This window comes from Anarrhichthys ocellatus, unplaced genomic scaffold (genome assembly GCF_004355925.1).
Source record: "Anarrhichthys ocellatus isolate YVR2014 unplaced genomic scaffold, GSC_Weel_1.0 scaffold3, whole genome shotgun sequence".
In the NCBI taxonomy this organism is placed as follows: domain Eukaryota; kingdom Metazoa; phylum Chordata; class Actinopteri; order Perciformes; family Anarhichadidae; genus Anarrhichthys; species Anarrhichthys ocellatus.
Genome location: NW_022280033.1, coordinates 5,601,848 through 5,627,750, shown reverse-complemented (window position 1 = coordinate 5,627,750; position 25,903 = coordinate 5,601,848). Strand labels below are relative to the sequence as shown.

The 25,903-nt window shown below is 42.6% G+C and overlaps 2 protein-coding genes across 2 annotated transcripts in view; both read right to left on the bottom strand.

The window, feature by feature from the left end:
• Nucleotides 1-797: 797 nt before the first annotated feature.
• On the bottom strand, nt 798-16,188 carry wapla (WAPL cohesin release factor a). Its single transcript, XM_031838748.1, has 20 exons — nt 15,878-16,188; nt 14,799-15,206; nt 13,903-14,617; nt 12,692-12,999; nt 12,390-12,520; nt 11,408-11,503; nt 10,710-10,871; nt 9,910-10,046; nt 9,124-9,235; nt 8,357-8,587; nt 7,621-7,732; nt 7,398-7,495; nt 7,054-7,130; nt 6,460-6,635; nt 6,092-6,207; nt 5,733-5,957; nt 4,988-5,204; nt 3,802-3,890; nt 3,610-3,705; nt 798-2,743 (listed from the first exon to the last, which is right to left on the bottom strand). The coding sequence occupies exons 2-20, from the start codon at nt 15,178-15,180 to the stop codon at nt 2,678-2,680; spliced, it is 3,546 nt and encodes a 1,181-aa protein (XP_031694608.1). The 5' UTR covers nt 15,181-15,206; nt 15,878-16,188; the 3' UTR covers nt 798-2,677.
• Nucleotides 16,189-18,750: 2,562 nt separating this feature from the next.
• Nucleotides 18,751-25,903, bottom strand: part of LOC116377795 (serine protease HTRA1A-like) — an 18,451-nt gene continuing 11,298 nt past the window's right edge. The window contains exons 4-9 of the mRNA XM_031839531.1: nt 22,837-23,031; nt 22,723-22,755; nt 22,518-22,632; nt 21,774-21,831; nt 21,514-21,609; nt 18,751-19,403 (exon numbers count right to left, since the gene is read on the bottom strand). Coding sequence (XP_031695391.1) covers nt 19,235-19,403; nt 21,514-21,609; nt 21,774-21,831; nt 22,518-22,632; nt 22,723-22,755; nt 22,837-23,031 — 666 coding nt within the window. The 3' untranslated portion in view covers nt 18,751-19,234. The remainder of the gene's footprint in view (nt 19,404-21,513; nt 21,610-21,773; nt 21,832-22,517; nt 22,633-22,722; nt 22,756-22,836; nt 23,032-25,903) is intronic.

Here is a 25,903-nt window from a genome sequence, read left to right as displayed (position 1 = left end):
GTTCTCCCCCTCAGGCTGTGCAGCTTCACAGAGAGGCTTTTGATTGGCAGGTGGAAAACCATTAATCCCGTGTTCTGCATCCTTTTGTCCCTCGTTCTTCCCGCCCTCGCTTTCTTTCTCAGTGGAGGACATCTCATCAATCTTGTAAACCTACAGGAAGCGCTGCTCTCCTCCTCCTGTGTACCCCTCATCCACCACCTCGCCACTGATCATCAGAGGGAACACACTCTCCGCCTTTGACTTCCTACAACTGACGAGCCACCATGTATAATGTATAGAGGTGAATGAAAGGCAGAGGTTCCTATCTACATAAAAGCTCTTTGGAATGCCACCTCCGTCTAATCATATATTTGCATGTGGTGAAACGAGATATAATTGCATGTTATTTGCGCACTGTTTACCAAGCGTGTTACCCGACAATTCCTGACATTTCAGAGGCTGCATTTGTCCCCGCTTGTTGTATCAGTTGACACAGCTGTCGCCAGCGTTGGAATCCGTGTTGCCAGATAGTATTTCCCTGCATTCCCCAGGCTCCCCCGAGCTATTTGTAAGTTTGACTCTCGTGTAGCGACTGCAACATGAATCTTTTGTTTCCATTATGCAGCAGTCAGTCAAGCTGAGGGGCCGTGTCCACGAACTGTCACCACTGAGTGCTGTTAAGTATACCGACCACGCTTCGGTCTCTCTCTCTCTCTCTCTCTCTCTCTCTCTCTCTCTCTCTCTCTCTCTCTCTCTCTCAAGCATTCGGCGGCTGCCACATGCATGAATGCCAAAAGGAAACTAAAAATCACTTCTGTCCTGCAGCACTAAATGCTTCAAAACATTCAACCAAACGGCAAAAAGAACCATTCCTGTTTAAACAACTCAAGGAAGAAAACAGAGGGGGGTGTACTGAAAGTAGCAACTTTTTTTTTTTTTCTTTTCTTTTTGGAGATACAACTATTTACATGTGACCAAAGACAATGTCCTTGAAACGGGTACAAACATATTTTTTTTTTTTATCCTCTTCCTGTCGATTTTTGTTTTTCCAAATAACTCAGAAATATCATATAAAATAAAAAATATCAGCTTCAGGGAAAAAAGTAGTCTAAGCATTTTTTTTTTGTTTTTAAATGTCCATTAACCGCTATGTACAGGAGTATTTACAGTCTAAAATTTCATTCAGACCAGAACTTTGCAAAGTAATTAACAGTAAACACGGTTGCGACCGTGCTCACCCAGCCCTACACACCAGAACTAAATCTGCGTGTACAGAAATCAGTGGTCGTACACGTGAGCAGCACATTACAGAGGCGTATTGAAGGTTCATGTGCATCATTACAGGTAAAATGACACCAAAAGAATAAATAAATGGGAGCTTATGAACGTTTTCCAACGCAGACACCATGATGCAATGAGAGTAACACAAAAGGTGGCTGGACGTACAGAAACTAGAAGCCGTGAGGAAATACTCCACATCGGTTAACATGACAAGAAAAATTTTCTATTAAATGCGGAAAGTTTTGATGAAATTTTGCGCTTTCAAACCATAATTCAGCCAAGTCTGTTACACTGAGCTGTGACACCTGGGATATATCTTAACAAAACATGGCGTCTCACTAGGTAAAGACTTTGCATTTACAAAAGCAGAAGACATTAAATTAAATACATTTCTAAAAAAAAAAATTAACTTCATTATAAATTCAAAAGGAAGCACAACAATCAATTTTTTCGATCACATTTGTTATATCTGCGAGTTTCAATGCATACTGTACTTACATACTCTTGAATTGATTGGAATTTAAATAAAGCTAAAGTAAAATGTGAGGAAGTTGATAATTGGTGGAAGGAAATCTGAAGTTCACAATAATCTCCAGGTGTCCTCATCGGTCACTAACGGACATCCTATCAAATCCAGCATGACGCGCGGTCCTGATTCCTGTTAAACTGATTCATAATCTGGGTGAGGGAGAACAAAAATGCCTCAAAAGGAAAAAAGAAAAATCTAAAAACATAACGCTCAGGCGACTTGCTAACTCGCACTTTACAAAATTAACGGAAACAATGAGAAGATAAAAAATCGAAAAGAATTCCCTTAAAACATTCAAGCCAACCGCAAACATTTAGTTAAATGGATGTATGCGTTCAAAATCATTCCACACGAGTTTAGACACAGAGACGTCATTCCAACAGCCATGAAAGTGATTGTTTTTCATGCTAATCAATGATTTCACCCGTGGCGTTGATGCGGGTGAGTGTCGAATAAAATGTAACGATCCATTAAATTTTGATTCAGGAGGTTCACACTGCAGCTAAGGCGAGCAGGAACCGAGAGCAGGCAGCAGGACAGGAGACTCCACTTCAGTGGGCCCGTTACTGTGGAACTGTCCCAAGAAGAGGTCTGAAGAAGAGTCCACCTTCACGTTAAGACGTTCCTAGCCTCTGACGAATCTCGAGCCGACGCTGAATGGGACGTTAATGGAGTGGGAACTGCATGTCTGTCAGCTAGCAGGGCTTTGGTTCAGTCTGTGCTCCAGAGACGGAGTGAAACTTTTCACTGTGTCGGGTGAACTGGTGAAGTCAAAGGAATGCGGCCGAGTCTCCGGCGACCCCCCCCCTCCCCTCCCCTCCCCTCCCTCCGGGATAGCCTGGCATCCCATTAATGTGCATGAGTGTGAGCTCCCCTTCCGGCCGTCTGTTAAAGGTGCTCCAGGTAGTCGATGGCCCGCGTGATGGACTTCTGCCCCGTGGTGCCCATCGCACACTGTGTGCGGAGACAGAAGGAGACAAACAAAAAAAACAAACAAGCGTGAGAGAGCGCCGACGTGTACTACTGTACTTGTGAGGTCTCGAGGCGCCGACAGTGAGGATTTCTTTTGAGCTTCTGTTCACTTGAAAAGGCGATATTTATGAAACAGATGGCTCCGGTCTTCAGCTCTGACAAGACGAGTCACTTTCAAAGCCGCTACAAAACGCACATCTGGGACCGTGCAACTGTTAGGTTTAATATTAATGCTCGGCTTATTCCGAAATCATCCTTCATATCACTACTTGAGCTGTGCTGCTCGGATACACAAGAATCATATTTAAATGATAACAATGTATTGGTCACATTTTGTATGGTAATGGCACATTACTGCCACAAAGCCTTTTAAAAGTGCCAACTGGAGGTTGTATTTCAGACCGCCGAAGAAGCTATTGAGATACATTTAAATGGGCGACAATCACAGAGGCTTTTTGGAGATTGTTTTTTACATTATTTCAGACATTATGCATTCCTCAATCTCTGCGTTAATGAAATAAAAGCTTTAGTTTTCATCTACATTATAGTTTTTTTCTCAGAAAGTCGCCAAATTGGAGGTGCAGAGAAAAAGAGAGCAAATACTGCAGTTCTATGTGAAACTAAAAGGAAATACCAAACATGTGCTTCTCCCTCGATGAGCACAATTTAAGGGCCTTTTGTGACTTCAATACATTTTCTCTGGAGCTAGGATGGCATCAGCATGTTTAGGTGTTTACAAAACAAAGCTCTGATGTCACACTGTCATTTAATTCTAATGTTTAAGTCTTGTGTCATGCGTCATCATGCAATGCTGATGAAAGAAGGCTCGTCTCGACAGCCATACTCACAGTGAGGTTCATGAAACTCAGGAACTTCTTCAGCATTTCTGTCATGATGGAGAAATCCCCTTTCGGTAGATTCTCTCTCACAGTAGTCACATTTTTCTGAGGGGGGCAGAAAGGTCGGTGAGCAACGGCACGAATATCTTTTGAGTCGGAAGATAACCTTAAATGTTGTGCATGCGTATCTGATATTCTCACCTGGCTTCCCTGGCACAGGCAGCCCAGCAGCAGAGCGGTGTAAGAGGCAACGATGCTGTCCTCCATATGCTTGCCTGCATGCTGCAGAGCTGCAGCAAACACACGGGAGAAAGAACAATGATACATACATATACTTTCCTCTGCATTGTAGGAGGACACCCAAGTACTGGGTTATGGTGACATTTTAAACATGCATGCTTCAGCTGAGACACTGATGCCCTGAAATAATAATAATACTCATCATTGTTACGGTTGTTGCTCTCGCTCTCTCTCGACACTGGGTTTTATAGATTTATAAAGGCCCTTACTGTTTGTTTTCTTTGAATTTGGGTTCTTGTCGAACACTTGATTGAATTAAACTGCAGGTGGCGGGATTTTTTTTCTTCTGATTTTGGAAAATCTAATTTTTCTTATTGCGCACCCACAGCACAGAATAACACGCAGAACAATTCAGAGCTTACATCACTTTAATCCTGAGGGCGATTACAATTTGTTATTTAATCCGATTTGAGTTAGTTTAGTTTCCATTTTAGTTGATTAATCGGCCTTAAACTATAACTGCTTTATATATTATCAAGTTTCATCTTTGTTTTTTCTTGGTGCCTACCGTTTGTTGCTTTTCTACATTTCCAGAGTTCAAATAAAGTTTGAATGAATACGTGTTTTACTGCTGATTAATGACCATATCGAACAGAACAGCAACAATCTGAACAGGTTTGCATTCCTCCATTTGAGAATCAACCATACAAACACTGATATGCTGTTCAGAAGCACATTTAGGTGTTGCAATTGAAGTGACGCCACTTGTGTCTTATCAATTTTCTATAGAGCCGCTCAATAGCAGAGAAATAACATGGCTGCCAGTGCTGTGTCTAATGTTTTTTTCGATGTCTTAGTATCAGACAATGGTGGAAGAATGCCAGCTGAGAAAGTGGAACTTCAGTCCAACATCAATAGATTAACCGCTTCAGCTCTAGTAAGTGTTTACAGTTTGAAGCCTTTGTAATGCAGTTTTGTGGAAGAGAAAGAAAGCCAATTGCTCCAATCTAAATTAGTTAAAAAGGGAAAAAAATGAACGTAATGACGTCATAATCAGCACAGTAATCAGCACTGCAACATTAAACGCATGTATCTGGATTATGCTAAAAACGGCTCGTCTCACATGCACACGGACACAAACGTCTACCTTTATTTAGATCCAACTCTTCATCATCCTCCTCTTTCTTCTCCTCCTCTTTCTTCTCGGTTTGGCTGTCGTTGGGTTCGGCTGCGACCCACTGGATCTCTCCCGACGTCTCCTGCCACTCGCCACTTTGGTCCAGTGCCGGTTTGGGCGCCTCGCTGATGAGGTCGTCAGTTTTCGCCTCAGCCAGGATGGCAGCGCGCTCCCTCTCCAGGAAGAGCTACAGTTTGGAGAGGAATAAACAGATGTGAACTCCAAACACAAACTGCTTTTAATTGGAGCCAAGTAACAGCAGATTTTTAATAATTTAAAAAGGGAATAAAGGGATAGCAGTTAATCATGATAGCCACGGTATTTCTTCATGGCGAGGTCGGAAAGCCACTTGGTGTACCAAAAACTCCGGTGACAGTTAAAGTTAATCATTACTTTACTCTCAAAGGTTCCTCTCAGACTTTCACAAAACTTTGCGCTAATAAGTCAGTTAGGCAAGGAGTTTGGTAAAGGAATCAATTATAAAGCAGAATATTAATAAAATAAAATTTCTATCTTGAAATTGAAATCCACAAATTGGTGCGCATCGATCTACACTTGCTCATTATTTAGTGTTCTGCCAAATGTATGAAACTTAAGCCTTTACTACTTTCCCTCATGACTGCTCATCACTAACGGTTTCTGCTCACATCCTTACTAAAAACCCCACACGGATAAATGCTAAAATATGTATTAATGAGTCCTGGCACAATCCTACCTGCACCAGAGCAGCCAGAGCACCGGAGGGCTTGGGCCTGACAGCCGCTTCTCCCTGAGTCTCAGCTATGCTCGGCGGTACTGCCGCCGTGTCGGACTGTGTTGGGTCAGCAGGCTGCATCAGGCTGTCTTCCAGACAGGTGTCATCGACTATGTACTCCATGTCCACCAGACAGTGGCGGTTTCTGGAGCTGTACTCCACAAGATTGATCAGTAGACCCAGACCCTGGTGAACACAACAAAACGCACAAATGAGACACACGTTCATACGGGGACAGACTTACACAGAGCCAACACGGGTTGGAAGAAATGTCTTTTTCACAATTATGTGGCGTTTTGTTTTGCTCAAGACAATCTTACCAGCACTCGCACGTCAAAGCGCTGCTCCTGGGGGATGTAGCGGGGAACTCGGAGGACGCAATTTAGAGCAGTTGCGGTCAGCTGTTCCTGCTCACCTGTCTTCGTGCTACCCCACTCTGCAGATAAAAGCAACACTAAGAAACTCTGCTCATACTAGTCAATACCGTGCCAAGTACCTGAAGCCTGAGTGATACGGTCCAAGTATCAAGTTTGAGCACATTAACAAGAATATAGCCCAAAACTGTTCATGCAACACTTCAGACATACAATAAGACATCATACTGAGTCATGTCCAGTTCCTAACATCCAGAAAATGCCAGAGAAAAGCAACAGAAAAGCAAAGCGTATAACGTGGTGGATGAGAATACCATTGTCGTGGGTAAGGTTGAGCAGCACTCCTATGATGGCCCTCATGCAGTCCTCCACAGCCTTGCCCACGTTGCTGAAGCTGCAGTGGGGCAGCGCCGCCCCCGACAATGACAGAGAGCTGTTGTTCAACGCCCTGCTGTAGCGCTGAATCATATCCTCGCAGTACCGCAAAGCTCTGGTGAACGCAAGGAAAACACACACTGATGAGAGGAACAAAGAGATACGGCAGAGATTACGTACATTTTGAGGAAACCAAGCGAAAGGATGAAGGACTGAGGAGGAAGAGATTAAGAGGATAAAAAAAAAAAAAACACAGATTCCCTTTATATGACAAAACACTGAATGCTATTCTGTGTTTAACAATACAGAAAAATAAATCCAAGCTTTATCTGGTCGTTATGTTACTATGTATTATTGCATTGACAGACACTTAAGTAGAAAGACCTCCAACGCCCCCGAGGACTCCGTTTAAGATGATGGGTACAGTAGTGTTACAAAAAGTAGAGCGGTAAACTGAATGAACTGTTGATATACCAGACAGTGCCTCAGTATGTGTTCATGTCCAGTCAATAATAGCTCCAAGCTGTGCTCACCTGGCAGAGGACACGATGAGTTGTGACTCTTTGTAGGCAATCAAGTAACCCTGGTTCTCTGGGTTCTGCACTGTCACCTGTTGGCAGAGGATGAAAGAGAAATAAAGTCAATAGAGGGGAAAGAACACTGAACGGCTCCAAAATGAATCAACAAACAGAAAAATGGCAGGAGACACTTTCGCTTTGATCAGACAGATAGTTGATAAGAAACATATTTTTAAACACAGCCTTTCATGAAAAGGTAACAATAAAAGTAACCATCCACTTCACAGTACTCAATTACTCTCGAGTTTCACTCCTGTGCGTCTTTTGGTGAAAGAGGAAATCCGACTCGCAGTACTTACACTCTCAAGTACTCTCAGACACCTCTCAGCCCCCCACAAAGATGCCACCAGGTTCTCCTTGTCGTCCTCTTGGCTCAGGTTCTCCACATACTCTTTAACTGTGGAAACACAAAACACAGATACATCAAAGTCAACAGCTGTGACACTTGATCTGTGAAAGCAAATCTATGAACATCTAGTATAGAGACGTGCAAAGTGCCACTCTGCGTTGTACTCATCCTACCTTTGTCTACAATATGGTCCAAGCCGCCCAGGAGTCGCAGCTCTTCTTTGAACCAATCTCCTGCTCTCTTGGAGGTGAGAGAGAGCAATGTCTCCATGGCTAGGTGGCCCGTCTACAACAGATACAACATGTGAAATCTGCAATATGACACCTATCGCCCATCTTATCAAACCAGAAATCTGACACGCATGAACACATTTTTCATAATTATCTGATAATATTGTCATGGATGCCTGCCTTATAATTTGACTCTTTAATTGGCATCTCCACATAAAATATGATCTAGCTCCCCTATCAATTTGAGCTTACAGATAATGAATATGAAGGAGCTAATGTGAACAGTAAGAAGGGCACCAAAAGACGCTTTTATTGGATCTAAAAACATCAGTGCAGTTCAACAGACTAATCTTCGTGGGACTACCTGTGATTTATTCACAACAACCTTCGGTATAAATATTCCTTTAAATATAACACAATCCACACAAACGGGTGCTTAGTGTTTCCTAAGGAACAAGAGAGTAGAAAAGAGCGCGGTGCATTAAAAACAAATTAGACATTTTATGCTCAATTTGACAGATTAGGTTTTTACTAAACCATTTCCAATGAAGCCATTCAAGTATGTATGAAGTTCTGCTTGTTAAAGAAAGAATCATTGAACCCAGAGAAGGTTGATAAAGCTGAACTAAGTACATCCAAAAGGTGAAGCGTTTTTTTTTTATTTCAGTATTTAACCCACCGTGATGTTTTCCAGGTCGAGGTGCTTGTTGTGCACCGTCTCACACAGCTTCCGGATCTTCTCCTTGACCTTTTCCACCTCCTTAGCGGTGAGCTGCTCCTGGTCGGCTGAGCAGTCCTGGTCCATCTCCAGCAGCTTGATCATAAGCTCCAGACAGGCCCTGTCCAGATCCATGTTGAGACGATCCCGACTCAGGATGTACATCAGCGCAGCCGTGCACAGAGCAAGGTTCTGATGGAACGAGGGAGAAAGACGTTTACAAAGTGCCGTGCAGAGGGGAGACATTGTGTTCAATGTCTCTCCTCTGCACGGTTTGAGCGCCCTGGAGGAGCTGGAACAGCTCCCCACTGTCACTGCAGCGTTCTCCAAGTTAGAGGAACTTTAGCTCGGAGGGTTCCACATAGTTGTGCATGTGCAGCCAAGAAGAATTAGCACTAGAAATAATGCACACAGAGAAAATGTTACACTTTCAGGATAACTGAAACTGTACTAAAGCTCTCGGTGCTTTGACATGAATGTAATAATTAAAAAATGAATCATGACTTTCAAATAACTGCAGGCATGTAGATACTAAACATCCACTTCATTAGCAAGTATTGCGGAGGTGTTGAACAAGATGCTTAAAACAAACTAACACTTTTATAAAGCTTCTCATGAACACACTGCTATTGCTACTTATGAACGTTAAAATAAGCAACAAAGTCCACAGGACAGACGATGACAAAGTGAACTTGAAGAAAGAGGTGACAGAGGAGACTTCTACTGACCGGGTGTTGAGGAGAATCACTGATCATTTTGAAGACCTGCGCCACTTTCCCTCTGGCCCGCAGGTGCATCCTGAAACCAGGCATGGCGCACCGTGTGGCCAGGCTGATTATACTGAGGAAGAGGAGCAGAGGATTACTGAAATGAATGAGTCAGAATGTGGCATAGCCCAGTTCCAAAACTTTTGTTTTGTACTTTTCACCCTCTTCTCGCTGCTTGTGTCAAAAAATAAATAGTGCAGCACTAAAGGAGGCAGGACTCCATGCAGCATTCACTGAAGTCAAGGTTGTCTCTCCTGAATGGATTTCATTCTCACAACAGGGCGGCTGTGTGCTTTACCAGACTAAAGAAAAACATGAGCTTTATCTCAGCACATTACCCCAAAAGAGGGTGAAAATAACAGTGAGATGCACAGAAAAAGAAAAAAGAGCAGAGACGATTGCAAAATATAGGGACACACATGCTGCCATTTAAAAAAAAAAAAAAACGATCACAAGTGCAAAGCCTGTTGGTATGTTGCATGTAAACAAGACATTTAAAGATATATACTTTGTACGACTACCTCCTGTTGCTCTCTTAGAATAACTATCATTTTTTTGTTTTATTTAATGAAGTATAAAATGTCAAGCTTTGATCAACTGAAGCAGCTGTTCGTGTAATTGCTTTTATAAATAGGCCGGTCTGATACATGAACAAATGTTAGGTGACAGGTGCTTGTACCATTTAATCAACTTAGCGAGGTATTTGGTAAAAAAGAAGGGCGGCACCAAGTGTTTCATTCCACTTACCTAAGGCATCTCGTGTTGAGTGGCTGGCTGCTCTTCAGCCCCGTCTCCAGGTACTCAAAATCATCTGTGAACTCCTGATTCTCTCCGAACTCCACGACGTCGTTGAAGTGTTTCACATGCTGCACCACCGTGTACAGCTGGTGAAAGGGGAATGGGGTTAATTACAGCTAATTGGGAAACCGCACATCTGCCCAGAATCACAATCCACTCAAACAGGGACAGACACACCACCGCTATGAGAGGATTGCTCTCATTGTTAAAAATCCTCTTTATCGGTTCAATTACCAGAAATAGCTGACTGTGCTAATGCAACCATCATCAATAAAAGATCAGCATGTGGAGTTGGGGCCAGATCAGCAGTTGACTCTGTATGTTTACCAGAGTCAACAGTCATGCTGTGTGTGTGTGTATGTGTGAACAGCACGACGCAGGAGAGAGGACCCGGGTTTAAGATAACACCAGTGTGCAGTGACAGCTTAGCTGGAGCCATTTTACCTCAGGGGGTCTGTGGCTAACAGCCTGATCTGGGGCCCAGAAGGCCCATCTGTAAACGAGACAAGCTGGAGGAGATTTTAAATTAACAGCTACAGTCCTCAGCACTACCTCCAATCCAAAAAGGGCATCAAACAAACACTGTATATGTATATGTATAACCTGCATTAATGGGTAACGGAAGCTTCGCCGAGTATGAAAATAAGATTCAAATCATAGGAGCATGCAAACAAATACTGAAACACAAATAAGCATTAAGTTGCGTTCCTCAGTAGACGTCTAAAAACTTCAGTGTGCTCCAGACTCACCTCCTTGTGCTCCTTCCTGCATTTGAGCGCGGTGACGATGTCCTGGTTGAGTCGCGTGGGGAGGGTCTCTGACTTGATGACTTTGGGCGGCGGTGGAGGGGCTTTGAACAAGCCGTCATCTTTATGAGAGTTGCTGTCCTTGCTGCTGCTCGACAAAACGGCCTGAGGAAGATAAAGAGGCGGAGAAATGGGGCTCAAACCAAAGTAACAAAATCTGTTTAACGACATATCCCCGTGATTTACCACAGCCGAATAGTCGGGTAAACACACACAAGTCTTTAAGAGGTGTTGTTAACATATGTCAGATGAGTTAAAAACTGCTTTTAAATCCTATCTCCTAATGGCCTGTCTCTGAACAAACATTTATTTCCATGGGGGGGGGATTCAACATAGAATATACAAATAAACCCAGGTTCAACCGTGTGAAAAGAAAGAGACTAATTTGAGCAATTAAACAAAACTGTTGACCACTAAGAGACCAATAAACTATATCCTGTGTGGACAGCAGGGAATGGGAACTTCTGGATACAAATAATACTAGTTGTGAGCATTCGCTCACACCCTGTAATATTGTTTGCCTGCTTTGTGCACAAGATGAATGCATACATTAGACCTTTAAACGCACCTTAATTGTGCTGAAATAAAACGCAATAAAGCAAAACTCAACATCAAAAACCACTCGGGGAGCGGAATCTTACCGGAGCGGTTTGAGCTCGTGAAAGTGGAGGCACCGGTTTCTCTTCAGGCTCTGGTTGGTTCCAGTGGCGAGCGTTGTACACAGCTTTAGCAGGGGACTGGAACCAAGAAAGGGTTTAAGAACTGGTTAGTTATCTGAACAGAGACAAAACGCAACACCTGATTTATTCATTTACTGATGGATAACCGTCATCACAACTAACATCAAACATTCCAGGACAGAGCTCAAGTCATTGTTGTGATTTAGCACAACTGCACACACAAATATTGCATCATGCAATCATGATAATAGACCGAGACAACAGCAGCCTCAATGTAGAGCACAATAGTCCCAAAGCGCACAAAACATTTCCTGAAAATGACACGAGTGCGACTCAATTATATATCGCAGAGACAGTGTGCTGGGTTCTGTCGATGATGTGGAAACAGTAAAACACACAGAATTAGGAAGACAGACCACAAATAACCCGAAGCCACTGCAAAACATGATCTAGATAAGCAGAGCATATACGGCCAGTACACACAAATCAAAGCTGAGTTCAGACAAATATGAGCCCGACCAAGAAGTAATATTCAAACCTCAGCATACTGGAAGACCACGGAGGGTGAACGCTACTGAACACACATTTAACCCATTCATATGAGACTGTAGTTCTAGCACACATTATAGCTGAATAAAAATAAAAATCCATAACATTGAATGACTACAAAACTCGTTTTAGTTGACGTTTAGCTTCATTCTAGCCCCCTTGCTCAATTTTCCTCTGGCGCTCTCCTCTCTCCCACTATCTCTGTCTATTTTTAGACACGCTATCCATTATGTTATGTAAATGTCATTTAAATATGAATAACATTAAAGGAAGGCCTGTTTAAAGCCAAGCAGTGCCAGAGCTGAGATCAACTCTGGCCAGGAGGCAGGTTAGATGACAAAATTACTTTTTAGTAAGGCAGAGAAAGACAAATGTTTCTAGCATGCTCACAAACCTTTTTGGGTCCGCTGAAGATCTTTTTGAATCCACTACTAGTGTCCTTGGATTTGTCACCTGACTTTCCTGAGCGTCCTTTCTGCCCCTCAGCACCGCCAAGACTGGAGTCATCAGCGAAGTCAAATGTATCTGTCGGATAAACCAGATTGTTGATGGTGAGAGACAAGCATCGGTGTGTGAATGGACTGGTATGGTTTACAATGCTACAAATACCGTGATCACAATATCACCCAAACTGCACATACGTTAATGAAGAGCAACTAGATAACCATGTGTCTATACATTAAAGGATCCGCTCACCTGTATTGCTGCTGGCCTGGCTGTCCTGAGAGTCACTGGTGTGAGGGCTGTCCACACCGGAGCTCAGAGCAGCTAAGGCTGCAGCCGTCTTCTTGGCCTTCTTCTCTTTGGCCTGGGAGCTCTCCTCATCGCTGTCACTCTCGCTCAGGTCGTCGAAGCCAAAGTACTTGATCTTGTAGTTACTCATGCCCGCCATGCCCCCTTCTGGACCCTCCTCGCCCCCCTGGTCCTCCTTGTCCTCAAAGCCAAAAAACGCTAGCTTGGTCTCAGTCTTGGTCTTCTTGGTCTTTGTCTGGGTGGGTCTGAACCTGGGAAGATACAGTGAGTGGATGCATTTCTTGTTTGTTTGTGTCATTGTTATTTATTGGCTGAGAATGGGAGAGAAAGAGGGGGAACGTGGAGCAGGACAAGCAAAACAAAAAGCACCCATTGAAGCTAAATAAATAATAACAAAACAGGAGTAGAGTCCAAACTTTTGCACAACTCAATGAATACAAAACAAGTCAGACAACTATTCTCAGTGAAGGCAACACAATGTGACTGTTTAGAAACCACTGAAACATGATGCAGTATAGAACTATAACAGACCACACATACACTAATGGCAGTAACGCCAAAGAGCCGACCTCAACAGTCAACGTGAAAACTATAAATTCATCACTATAGTTTACCAATATGATCAGCCTGCTATGCTTCATCCAATCTGAAAATAGGTCCAGCACAGATCTGCATTTAATTTCAGACTATCACAAAGCAACAACAAACTTTGGCAGCGAGTAACACTTCCATGTACATGACATGCCTTATGAATAAAAGCCTTGCAGCAGAGTTTATACTACTTGAATACCACTTCAACTTCACTCAGTCACTGCCAAGAATGTATGATAATGAAATACTTGATAACATTTCCTTTCAAACATCAATATTAAGGCCTATACTGCTCCTCAAGACCTGAACAAATTATATTTTATAACATTCAGTCCAAATGGTGGATCCAGGGAAGTTGAAGACAGGATGATCAAAGCCACACTGTTGTGTGTGTGTGTGTGTGTGTGTGTTAGAAAATGCAGGCGATAATATTACTCCGTATCACCCATTCCCACAATTAAGATTGCTAGATTAGCATCTTTGATTAAAGGATTTTTTAACTCTTAAAGTAATGTTCTTCACAACGCAGGCTGTTGAGTTGCACAGAAATTTAAATTACTTACCTGGTAGATTTGGATGCGGGCGCGTCCGACTTCTTCTTCATCTGGCTTGCTTCTCCGAGGTCAGCAGGGGTAGCTGGGGTGACTAGTTCGTCAATGCTCCGCTCAATCGAGTCCTGGATGGTGACGTTGCACACGGAGAGACAGGAAGGGTGCAGAACCGTGTAGTCCCGTACCCTCCCGCCTCCCCTGCCCGTGGGCTTGGCTGCTGGTTTAGCATTGGCAGCTGGTTTAGCATTGGCAGCGCTACTACTTGCGCTAGCAGAAAGGGCACTGTTGGGTTTATCGTGGGCACTCCCTGTTTCAGTGGGCTTGTTGCTGTTTTCAGCAGGTTCAACGGATGCTTTCTTAGACTGGTTGGGTCGCAGGTATTTCTTGCAGTTTGAGGCCCTTAGGGTGAATGGAGAAGGGGGAAGGCTGTCCACTGCCTCTTTGGGAGGCTCCAACTCTGCACTTTTCTTATTTTCCGACAGCAATTCAGCATAAGAGGAAGAGGTCTGGAAGTCTCTGCTACCGCCTGGTGCATCAATGGACAGTTTAAGGGAGGTGACTATGTTAGGAGCAGAGGAGATTGGCCTCTGGGGCGCTGACAAGTTCTGTTCACCAGAGGGGACTGTGTTTGACAAGGAGGCCTTGCATGCAGGTTTTTGGTTATCTGATGTACTTTTGTACCTGGGCTGGTTATTTTTAACAGCACTCTCTTCAGACATTTGCTTGGCTGTGAATGGAGAGAAGGAATGAGAGATGGTTACATGAAACAGCTGACACTGCGACAACATTGCTTGCAGACACTATCAATTAAATAAACTAATGGAGATGAAAAACAAAATGTCAGTACACAAATCACTGGCAAGACAATCAAGGGTGTTGTTTGGTATGTTGATGGATTGATGACTTACTTGTGAACTTGGCTGTTGAGTTTGCAGAGCCCTGTGCAGAAGTAACAACAGTGGCTGTCCCACCGCTCTGCACTGCAGTGGTCTTAGTCGATGCCCCTTCATTGATTCCCGCCTGGGACACGCTGTGAGGGGTCTTGGACTCATCATCACTGTCGAACCCAAATGGGTCTTCGTCACTGTCGCTGTCATCAAGCCTGGGCCTTTTGGAAAGCTCAGAAACTTCCGGTTTTAAAGTAGGCCTTTTGGCCCCCAACTGAGCCTTGTAGGTGGTCTCCCCCCATTTGGTGGTCAGCGTGGGCTTTTTATTGGAGAAGACTTCGTCAAATTTAGAGTTAGCCTCCCCTCCCTTGCGGTTGTATGTTTTACCGAATCTGGATGTCATGTTGGTTGCTTTATGTTACATATTCCCTGTAAACAGAAGGCAGAGATGATTCAACATTTTAAATATCACTCAAAAGCGTCAAGTAAACGGTGCAAACGTCAGGCAGCGCACAGCTCGACCAATGTGTGTCTGACTGGTTAAGTAAATGTTAAATATCACGCTCGACACGCGGCGTTGGACCACGTTTTAAAACATGCAATCATCCACCATCACACTGGCATGGTTGGATTCATTAACTTGGCGTAAGCTCGAAAGTTATGTATGAACTGTCGGTTGACAGCACACGAAGTTCGCATGGCTGAGTTAGCCCGCTAGCTCGAGCAACATAGCTTGCAAATAACATTACCGCTCGTCTGCAATACGAGGAGCTCGAGCGACTCGGATGAACTTTAGTAAAACTTTGAGTCAATTATATGAACTAGCGTCACACTGACAGGACAGTTAATTTAACTACGTATGTTACCCCTAGCTCGGCCCGCTCCTGCTTGTAAAGTTACTATAAAGTTAGCCGTTAGCTTCACCACTGCTAAACTATGCTAACGTTAGTCCCCTGTTTACACTTCACACTTGACTGCATCAAAGGTGGGAAATGTTGTGTTTTGAATATGATTAAGTAATTAAAAGCATACATTTTAATGCAGAGATTGAGGTTTAAAAACCGTGGCGAGTACAAAAGAATAGCAGCACACACTGTTACCTTCCAACTCCGACGACTAGCTTAACGTCTGCTTGTTTGTTAGCCAGCCGGCTAGGCCTGATCTCCACTCGCTCACAGATCAAGCGGGTAAAGTCCGTTTAAACAACACTAGAAACACAACTCCAACCGCAATATGTCCCAAGAGTAATGCTCGTTATCAAAGAAAAGCGACCAAAACGCACTCGTATCTAGTATAGCCTAAATATAGTGGATAATCCGGACTTTTTGCATTATGTAGTGCTACTGACGGCCATTAAAATATCCCCTCCCTCCTCGATCCCTGGCAAGACCCGAAAAGTAGTGCGCTGCAAGAAGGGCGACAGCCAATCAGCGGAGGGGAGTTTGTCCTGTGCTTCAAGACTCTTTTAGCAAACTTGCTTTTGATTGGTTAACAACTAAAACCATAACAAACGATAGGGGACGCTGGAGGTCCACTTTAGTTGATGATTTAAACTTAAAGACGTGCCAGAAACGAGCATTTCTCTCAAGCTCTTTTGCTTTTAAAATACCTAGTGTATTTCAGAGTGGACTATGTTGTTACTTACTGGAACAACTTTGAAAAAGACCTGGATTGGAAAATATAGGAAATTTATCCTATGAGGAAATATTGACAAATAGTCATTGTCATCACTATTGTCATCATTAACAATGTGGATTATTGATTATTGACTATATATTGTAAAAATATATATATACGTATATGTATGTATATAGTCGCTTGCAAACAAGCTCAACTGAAACAGATAAGTAACCCCAAATAACAAATAATTTGTATTTAAATGGTTCAGTTCACTCAAATTTACAGTTTTCAGAGGTGCATGGCTGTACCACTAGAGAAATATATTTGTTTTATTGTTGTCGTTTTTCCTGTCATTTGAGTGAATAAACCCGTTAAACCACTAATGGACATGAGCAGTATTTAGGGGTCAAATTGGTCTGCCAAGGGGGAAAAACAGATGTTGTTAAGTTACTTTAGTTATTTCATGCTCATGCCAAATTAATTGCATCATTAGGGGTTTAAGTAAGTAAAAAATATATTAAAAAATGAAGTGTACTACTTTAATAAAGTCCCTACATGTGGGCACAATACAGTATAATAACGTATATCTTATACAATCAATAGAAAACACAATTCTTTACAGGGAAGTCGGATCATTGCGTGTTCACTTCACTACACCTGCAGCATACTGAAAAACAGAAGACATATAGATCACCAACACTGGCACTGGTCTGGGGCACAGATGGTGTCCAATGAATGAATAGTGGGTTAGAAACAGCCCGGGTCTGCAGGGCAAATTGGTCCCAACTGTGAAGCATTACTCAGCCCAGAGAGACATCACAACATCTCTTTCAAAGCATGAAAGTCTTTTAAAGATGCGGCATGGGGTCAGCTCTGAAATGGCTGGTCCCAGCTCAGAAACAGAGGGATAGCCTACTAATTTCTCAAGGGAGGCATTTGAAAGGTATTTTTCATTTTATTTAGCCATCTGACCCAAAGTAAATAAAATAACTCTTACTGCAATGGGGTCACAGCTGTTCTCTATATTACTGTAAATAATGCATGATTTCAACGGTTAAGTGACAAATCCATGAACACATTTCTTACTTTTTCATATGAGTCCTGTCTTACATCACAATTAACTAAATGATCAAATCTTCAGGTTCCATCATCGTTATGCAACATTTGGATAAAGAGTATAAAATCACCCTCCATATTCAGTCAGTGTTAAACATACAGATTTTCTTTTTTTTGGCTTCTGAGAGACTGTCACTCCACATCAAGGCTCAGAGGTGGTGAGGTAATACAGCCATAAACAGCCATGCCCCGGGTGACCAATGGTTTTGAGCTAGTCCTGGCAGTTTGGCAGTCATTACTTCTTTCAACAAACAAACTTTACAGCTACGTCCAAACCATTTTGTAATCTCTCTGAATGTGTTGCAGTCTTGGAATAAATGAGTCAGGCATCTGTGCTATTGCCAAGTGAAATAAAAACATAGAACTTCAGTGTTATGTGTAACATCTGCCTGTATATAGTAAATATATTCGGAGGGGTATATTAAGAGGAGAGACTGCAACATTGATACAGAACCATGAGATGGCAGCAACACTTCCTGTCATGCTTCTGTCTCAGGGATTTTTTCTATTTGTTTGTTAGAAATTTTGCACTTTTGGCCTTTGACCGCAAATTAATACATTCATCAATTGGGTGCCCAGTATGCGATAGTATTTAACTCAAACAAGTCAACATATTTTATAATGTCTAGTATAGCCTGAAAATAATGTGTGATTATGATACGTCTGTGGGCTGCATAACATAAAGGGAAAGCATCTGTAACATAGCTTCCATGTGGTGTATGGGAATGGAAAATAGGGTGTGAAGGATAAACATCCACTGGTTATTAGAGGTATGGTCTTAAATTCAAATGGTAGCCACACTGCTAAATGACAAAATGTTCCTCTGTCTGTAAAGCATACTTTTAAAGCTGTTGAAGTTTGGTTACTTCTTGCTGTAGACAGCATAGCAGACCTTTCATTTGAGTAATGGTGGGTTACAATAGAGAAAACAAAAGCTTCTGCACAGTTTTTCCACAGCAGATTTCACGTTTAGTGAAAGAGAAAGACCGTCTTGTAAACCGTGAAGCTTTTTGTCGTGTGTGCTGGCTTCTGTATAGTTCTCATGAGGTCTACTTATCACCATCATCCAAAATGTATGTGGTGAACAAAAATCTCTACCAAAACACTAAGTGTATTCATGCGAGCCACTGCATCGTGGGTCGGATCTCTGTTTGGCTCGCACTCCTGTCTCTGAGGTCAGACTGCAGAGCCCCTGGCCCAACAATAACACCAGACCACTATAAGGCCCATATGAAGGCAATAAAATCAATTTTGACATAAACCCTTTATTTTCTTCTCAGTATACATTACATAACCAACAAACAAAAAACATTCTACAGTACTTTAGAAAATAATTTTAGAAAACAACAATCATACAAATCGGATTTGCCCAGGGAGTCTCTAAATTGCTTGAAACTGCAGTGGAAGGCCTGGCTGAGCATAAGTCCATGTTAAAAAAGAAACAAAACAAGAGAGAGCAGATACAAACAAGATGCCAATAACCATCATTGATCAAAGCATTAAATACTAAAAGTGAAAACAAACACAGAGAACAAAGTACAGGACTGAGCATCTGTACAGTCATTCCTTTCAAGGCAAAGCCAGAATATTCCTGGATGTGTGGCGCCACTAGCGTTTGGCCACAGGACGAGGGGGTATCAGTAGAAGCCCCTCTCCAATGTAAGGTCCACTGGTGATAAGTCAAACCTAGCTCCAGCTCCTGTGGTGTGATTTGTGGAGGGTCAAGGGTCGATCTCCATGGGAACAACCGTGAGGATAGCGTCCTCGTTTCCACGGCGCACAACTATGCTCAAGGTGACGTCCCGCTTGACGGCGGCACTGACGTCAGTCGCTGATGAGATCCTCTGGCCGTTGACCGAGATGATGACATCGTGCTCTTTGAGTCCAGCACTGGAGGAAAGAAGAAGATCAAGACTGAGCAAGGGCTTCATAAATGGCAAGCACTTTATGTGTGAGTAACAGCCGTAATAATATCCATTTTAGTAATCTGGCGCTAATTATCTTAGTAGAGTGACATGATATTCCTGCACAGTTTTAGCCACTAAAGAGGTATATGGGACTGAAAGGTAACACTGGCCAGTGATGATGGCTTCTTCTTGGTTTAAGATGCTGACCATGTCATCACAACATCAGTTTAAGAACAGCTGCATGTCACCCCCATCACTCTCTACCCTCATTTTTTGTCAGCTCTACCCTTTGTAGTATCAAATAAATGCAAAGACGCCACAGAAATAACAACAAAAACAACAACAAAAGGCCAATGCTGTTCTGCATGTGGTCTTATTAAGTATACAGTGTGTAAGAACTTACATTTACATTATTTTCTTATTGTCAGCCAATCCCATGAAAATACCAAAACCATCAATGAATTGACATCAAATATTATTTATGTATTTAAAGCCAGACATATCATATTCCTCTTACTCTTCTGTTGTTGTAAAAAAAAAAAAAAAATTAAAAACTTCCATCGCAAAAAATAGTCTAAAATAGATGCACTATTTACTCCTTTTTGAGGAACATTTGCTAATAAATTTAATGTTTTAGGAATTTGAAACATGAAATTATGTATGACATTCATTCATGTTATTACATCTTCAGTAGAAATCGATGAGCTATCAGTTGAGCATATTGACAGACAGACTAACTCATAATTGGTTTTGGTCTTTTCATTTGTAGACAATAACAAAAACCTACAATATCATCAGTCCGATCCTTCAATGATCAAATATGCTGATTTTATGGCAACGTTATCCCTCTGCTTGCATATTGTGTTACTACAATTTCCTCTTCAGATTTTAGTAGAAATACATTAATTTAATGGCCTACAGATACACGTCAGTTACAAAATAAATCAAGTTATAATCAAGTTATCCTACTGTATGTATGATCTTTATTCAAACAAATCTAACTTGTACTTTGGTCAGGTTTGGTTTGCAGGCCCGTGAGCACAATCGGAATCAACGTTACATCTGTTGTAAGAATTTTAACGGTGAGAACGATGATGATGGGAATAGTAGCACAGCGAGGTGAGAGCGCCTTGCAGATAAAAACATGTTGGCTAAACGTACACCTGTACTAAAAAAACAAACAAACCAGTAAATCTGAAACCACACGCAGACCAGGGGAGCAACAGTGTTGATATCAAAAGAGTACTCTAAATGCGGCTGCTTAATCACAGCCACATGCAAACACGGACCACCACACCTTCACTTGCCACAGCATCCATAAATAGCAGTGCAGCTCGGTGCTCCGCTCATTACACTCAGCTGCTCTAACACCTCCAACACAGCAAACCGATGGTTCTCTACAGCAGGGTTAAGATTTTTTTAAAGGCCACAGAGCAGCACAAAATAGAGCGAGATCAAAAGCGTGAATAAAAGGAGCCACAGAAATGCAATTATTCAGAAAGCAGGGTGATTTATGCAACAAGTAAACTGACGAGGCCCTGTAGGGGGACCCCGCTCTGGAATGGGCTGGGTGAACAGGCGCAGGAAAACCACAGCACAGCCAGTAACCTCCCTGCATGAGGTTTGAAGGAAATAGCTGACCTCAGCGTCTTCCGAGCCCCACTCTGCTGGAGTTGTGGTGGCGGCTGATTGGAGTGGGCTGCGATTGTGGAAGGAGGGGGATATTTTAGAGGGCCAGGCACTCCAGGCACGCAGGAGTGAGCCATGAATCTACGTCCCATTACGACAGTTGTGTAGGAGGCTTTGTGTGTCTTTGAGTGTGCGTCTATGCACACTTGACAGTCAGAGGAGGGAAATAAAGCGAAGGAAGGAAATTAAAACTGTCTATTTGCAATGCGAGAGGGGAGCAGGAGCTGCACGGAGAGTGATGACTGCGAATTAAGAGCACACGTGTAACGACAATATCACATAGCTGAGAAACAGTCAAAGGCGAGTTGCATTTGTGCCTCACTGAAAACCAAGATGTTACAATCAAGTTAATTCAAACAGAGCCCACTCTAATGGATGCCATATGGGCAAAACATCCTCCTTACGTTGCAGCCGGTGTCTTCGCGATGACCTCCATGACGTAAGCTCCAGAGGTGACGTCAGGGAAGTCACGGTGTCGAGTCTTCAGCTCTTTGGCCAGCCTGGAGGTAGAAAACGGGGCAGAGAGTTTAGCAATCAACCGCCATTTTTATAAAGCCAAAAAACAAGAAATGTATATGTTGCAATATCCCATTGTCGAAGCATAATGAAGGCTGTACTGCTGCCATTTCACTGGCGACGGTCATATATAAAGTGTGCAACTTACGATGGAGTGAGAGTCATCATCCTCACACCAATGTACTTCTTCTTCGCAGCCGCTCTCCCTAGAGATGGACAACAACACAGTACAGATACAATCATTCAACCTCTCGCCTGCAACAGTCTGGGTTCTTAGTTTTATGAGGGCATTTGTTTTGAGCTCCAAAACAATAAAAATCCCCCAGGGTATTTTTATTCTGTATGTGAGTGACAGACATATTACTTTAGATTGGGCAGTGGATAACAGATTATCTTGCACATGTCTCGCAGGACAGTGTGCACATGTACTCTTCCACGTGTTTCATCATCTTGTTTTTTTTATGTTATTTCATCTTTCAGACAAATCAAATCAAGGCGCCAAGCTGGCGGTCACATATTAAATACATGTGTGTGTTGTTCCAAAACTCTACGTGAGGTAAACGATGAAAAGCAATGCAATAAAAGAACAACCTGACATGTGCTGGCTTTTTCTTCTTAGTAGTTTATTTGTAATGTCAAAATATTGTTGGGTAATGCTGGGCAAGGATTCATAATGCTAGAAATGTAGGTAATATATCTCAAGAGAGCAGAGAGATAAAAAATATCAACCAAAGAAAAGGCATGCAGAATTACAGTACATGCTCCTTAACTGTGCACATCTCTTCAACTCTTGCGGCAAATTCTAAGAATTTTCCTCCTACAGTTTGTCTTGGAGATTGAATAGAAGTAACAAAATGAAAACATAATCGGTTTTGTCAGTGATAGCTCATACCTCTGGACAGCCTGTCATAGGACTCTGCCAGGAACTCTCGTATTTTGTCTGAGGGTATGGCAAAGGAGATGCCGGCAGTCACTTTCAACGTGTTGATCCCAATCACCTCGCCATCCTAAAAACAGCAAAGCCCAGTTTAGTCTTTGGTGACAAAACCATTATTGTATGGATTTTAACATTCCATGGGAATGTAAAAATGGCTTACCAGATTTAGCAGAGGCCCTCCTGAGTTGCCGTACTGTCAATCAAAAAGATGCATCACTTAATATTTGTGTTTGTTAGAAAAATAAAGCGTAGCCATGCATCTTCATTCGCGTACATTTATGATGGCATCTGTCTGGATGTACTCCATGTCGGAGTTGAGGAGGCCCAGCTCTTTGCCGCCTCGCTGAGTGGTGCTGACGATTCCCGTAGTGACGGTGTTCTGGAGGGAAAACGGGCTGCCGATAGCGACCACAAACTCCCCCGGTCTCAGGTCTGATGATCGGCCCAGCAGCAGTACAGGGAGCTTTGTCTGCAAGTGAGAAAACACAGAGGGACGACATGTTCACATCACTGGAGGCCAAACAAATAAACTAAACTAATGGAGACCAGTAAGTAGAAACAAACACATAAAATGAACAATTTATTAATTAAAATGACGTGAAGGCATGGCCTGCTAGTGGAAGCTGGTCTGATGAATAAATCTGTTTTATAGTATTAATGTGTTTTGGTGACTAATATACCGACATCACAAAAGAGAATCGAATGCAACATATGTTCTACATATTACGGCTCTAAAAGAAAATCTCACACTCAGTGTTGCTTCAAGTGCAATTACTCTACTGAGCTTTAAGGACTTTTCCCAATCATTTGTTTTATGAGTGGACAGCAGGAAAATAATTACAACAAAACCACAAACAATCTTCTAAACACAACCCACTCAATGCTGCATTGAAATGCTCCCCAAAAAAACCAATTACTTCTTTTCCACCGCCCAAACAACGCAACTCAAAATGCTAATAATCAAGATCAAAAGCTTCTTGGTTTAACTGAGAGTGTGGCCCAGCTGTTAAATCATTCGTAAAGGCGAGTGTGTGCCAACAGGCCACAGATGCTGGAAAAGTGACTGATATATGGTAAATAATGAGAACCTTAAGCTCCGGTTGGCCCTGTTACACTGGGCAGTGGAAACCAGGCTACGGAGAGCTGGCCTCTACAGACAGACAGGATACTGTATATCTATTCATCCACAGTGACAGTTTCCTCCTCTGAATGAAATCATCTCTGCCGGGCAGCCTGCAGTTGAAGCCCACGCACCACCACATCACGTTGAGTGCATGCAGGGACCCGACGCCCTGAAGGCAGGCGAGCACTATCTTCGACTAAAGAACCTGTCCCGAGTGATCCTCCTATGTATCCATTTTGTTTACTCAGGGTTATAAATAGGAGCCGGAGGAGGCTGTAAGGTAACTGAGACAGCAGCACAAGTTGGCACACACAGACAAAAGAATCAAAGTGAAATATGCACACCCAGTCAAACACTCAGACATCGCACGCTTAATCACAAATCGTATTCTCAGTCATAAAACATGACTCCTTGCTGCCAACACATACATACATTGTCCTCTCTGTTTATGGACGTCTGCAGGCAAAGACAACATAAACTGACAGCAGATATATGATTCATAAACTAGAAATAGGCAAACATGTGGGAAAACATTTAAGACACTTTTGATTCAGTCGCCGGCATTTTAGACATTGCGGTAAACAATCTCGACCCTTAAGGTGCAGTTATTATTAGAAGATGACAAAGATAGTGACAGCCAGTAACTGAGGTAGAGGACCTTTCAACCCTACTTTCCACCTTACCCCACACACACAGATTCACAAATACAAAAAACACTCACGTCTGAGGCCGTGTTCGTGAATCCTGTGGGTTTGGTTGAACATTGTAGGGATGTTAAAAGTAAACACGGCACACACACACAGGCTGCAAAATTATGTACATGAGCATGCATTTGGCGCGTGCAAACACACACACAAAAACAAACAGGCACCTGACCCAGGAGTAGCATGCTGTATAATCCCCCCCCGCCCCTTCACACTCCCATGTGAGATAAGAGTATAACCAGATGGAAGCAAGAGAAACACACACAGCTGAGAGAGAGAGGACGTCAGGTGGACGCTGCCAAGACATTCAGGACTCTGTCTGTCACCACGATAATGATAACGGTTAGTGATACTGCCGGTGTCATAGCGACTGTTGCTATCTGGCGAAAACCTTGTATCTTCAAAATGACAACTCTGAGGAATGGCTTTGTTCTCAGCTCGACTGCAGTTAATCCTAATGTCTTCTGAAAGAGTTTAATGAACGTGAGTAATACAGAGTTCACACACACACACACACAAAATCACAATGCATTAAAAAAAAAAATCATGTAAAAAGAGTGCGAATTACATCAGTATGCTGATAGCCAAACAGCGCTGAGGTGAGAGGGCAGAACAAACGCTGAACATGCAGACTGCCCAACTTTTTGAAAGACCCCTAGCTTACACATCACCTACTAATCGTGCCTAGCTTACACATCACCTACTAATCGTGCCTAGATTACACATCACCTACTAATCGTGCCTAGATTACATATCACCTACTAATCGTGCCTAGATTACATATCACCTACTAATCGTGCCTAGATTACACATCACCTACTAATCGTGCCTAGCTTACATATCACCTACTAATCGTGCCTAGCTTACATATCACCTACTAATCGTGCCTAGATTACATATCACCTACTAATCGTGCCTAGATTACATATCACCTACTAATCGTGACTAGTCAGCAATCTGGAATGAGTTGTGGAAAATCATCTCGCCTTGCGAGTCTGCCTCTCCTGACCACCCAAGTGACTCACCCTACTATTTTAGAAGAAGGTTACGACTGCACTCGTACTTCACCCAAAGACGCTATAGCCACACTTAAAGGAAGGAGGCAAGGTGAAGGAGGGAAACAACAAACACCACAAACCACTGGAAGGACAGTCTGAGAATGTGAGACGAATGAGTCAAACGCAGTTTACTTTGATATTATGTGATGCATGTGGCGCGCGTTGGCCGAGACCGGTTTGTGACCAAAGAAATATTTTTGGTCTAAGACCCAGAAAAGCAGCGGTTTGATAGTCAAAAAAATAAAAAATAAAACATACGTGCTTCAGAGTTTTTGAAAAAGTCTACAAGGATAGCTACTTCCTGAAAAGGAAAACTGTCACAAAGTTCTTGAGTGTTTAGATAAGAGAGAAAAGTGGGGCATCAGATTAAAGGAGGGAGGACTAAACAACTTTGACCAAAGAAGTATAATTGAAAGCGGCTCATGTTGTTTTCCGTCTTCTATCGCTGAGCTGAGA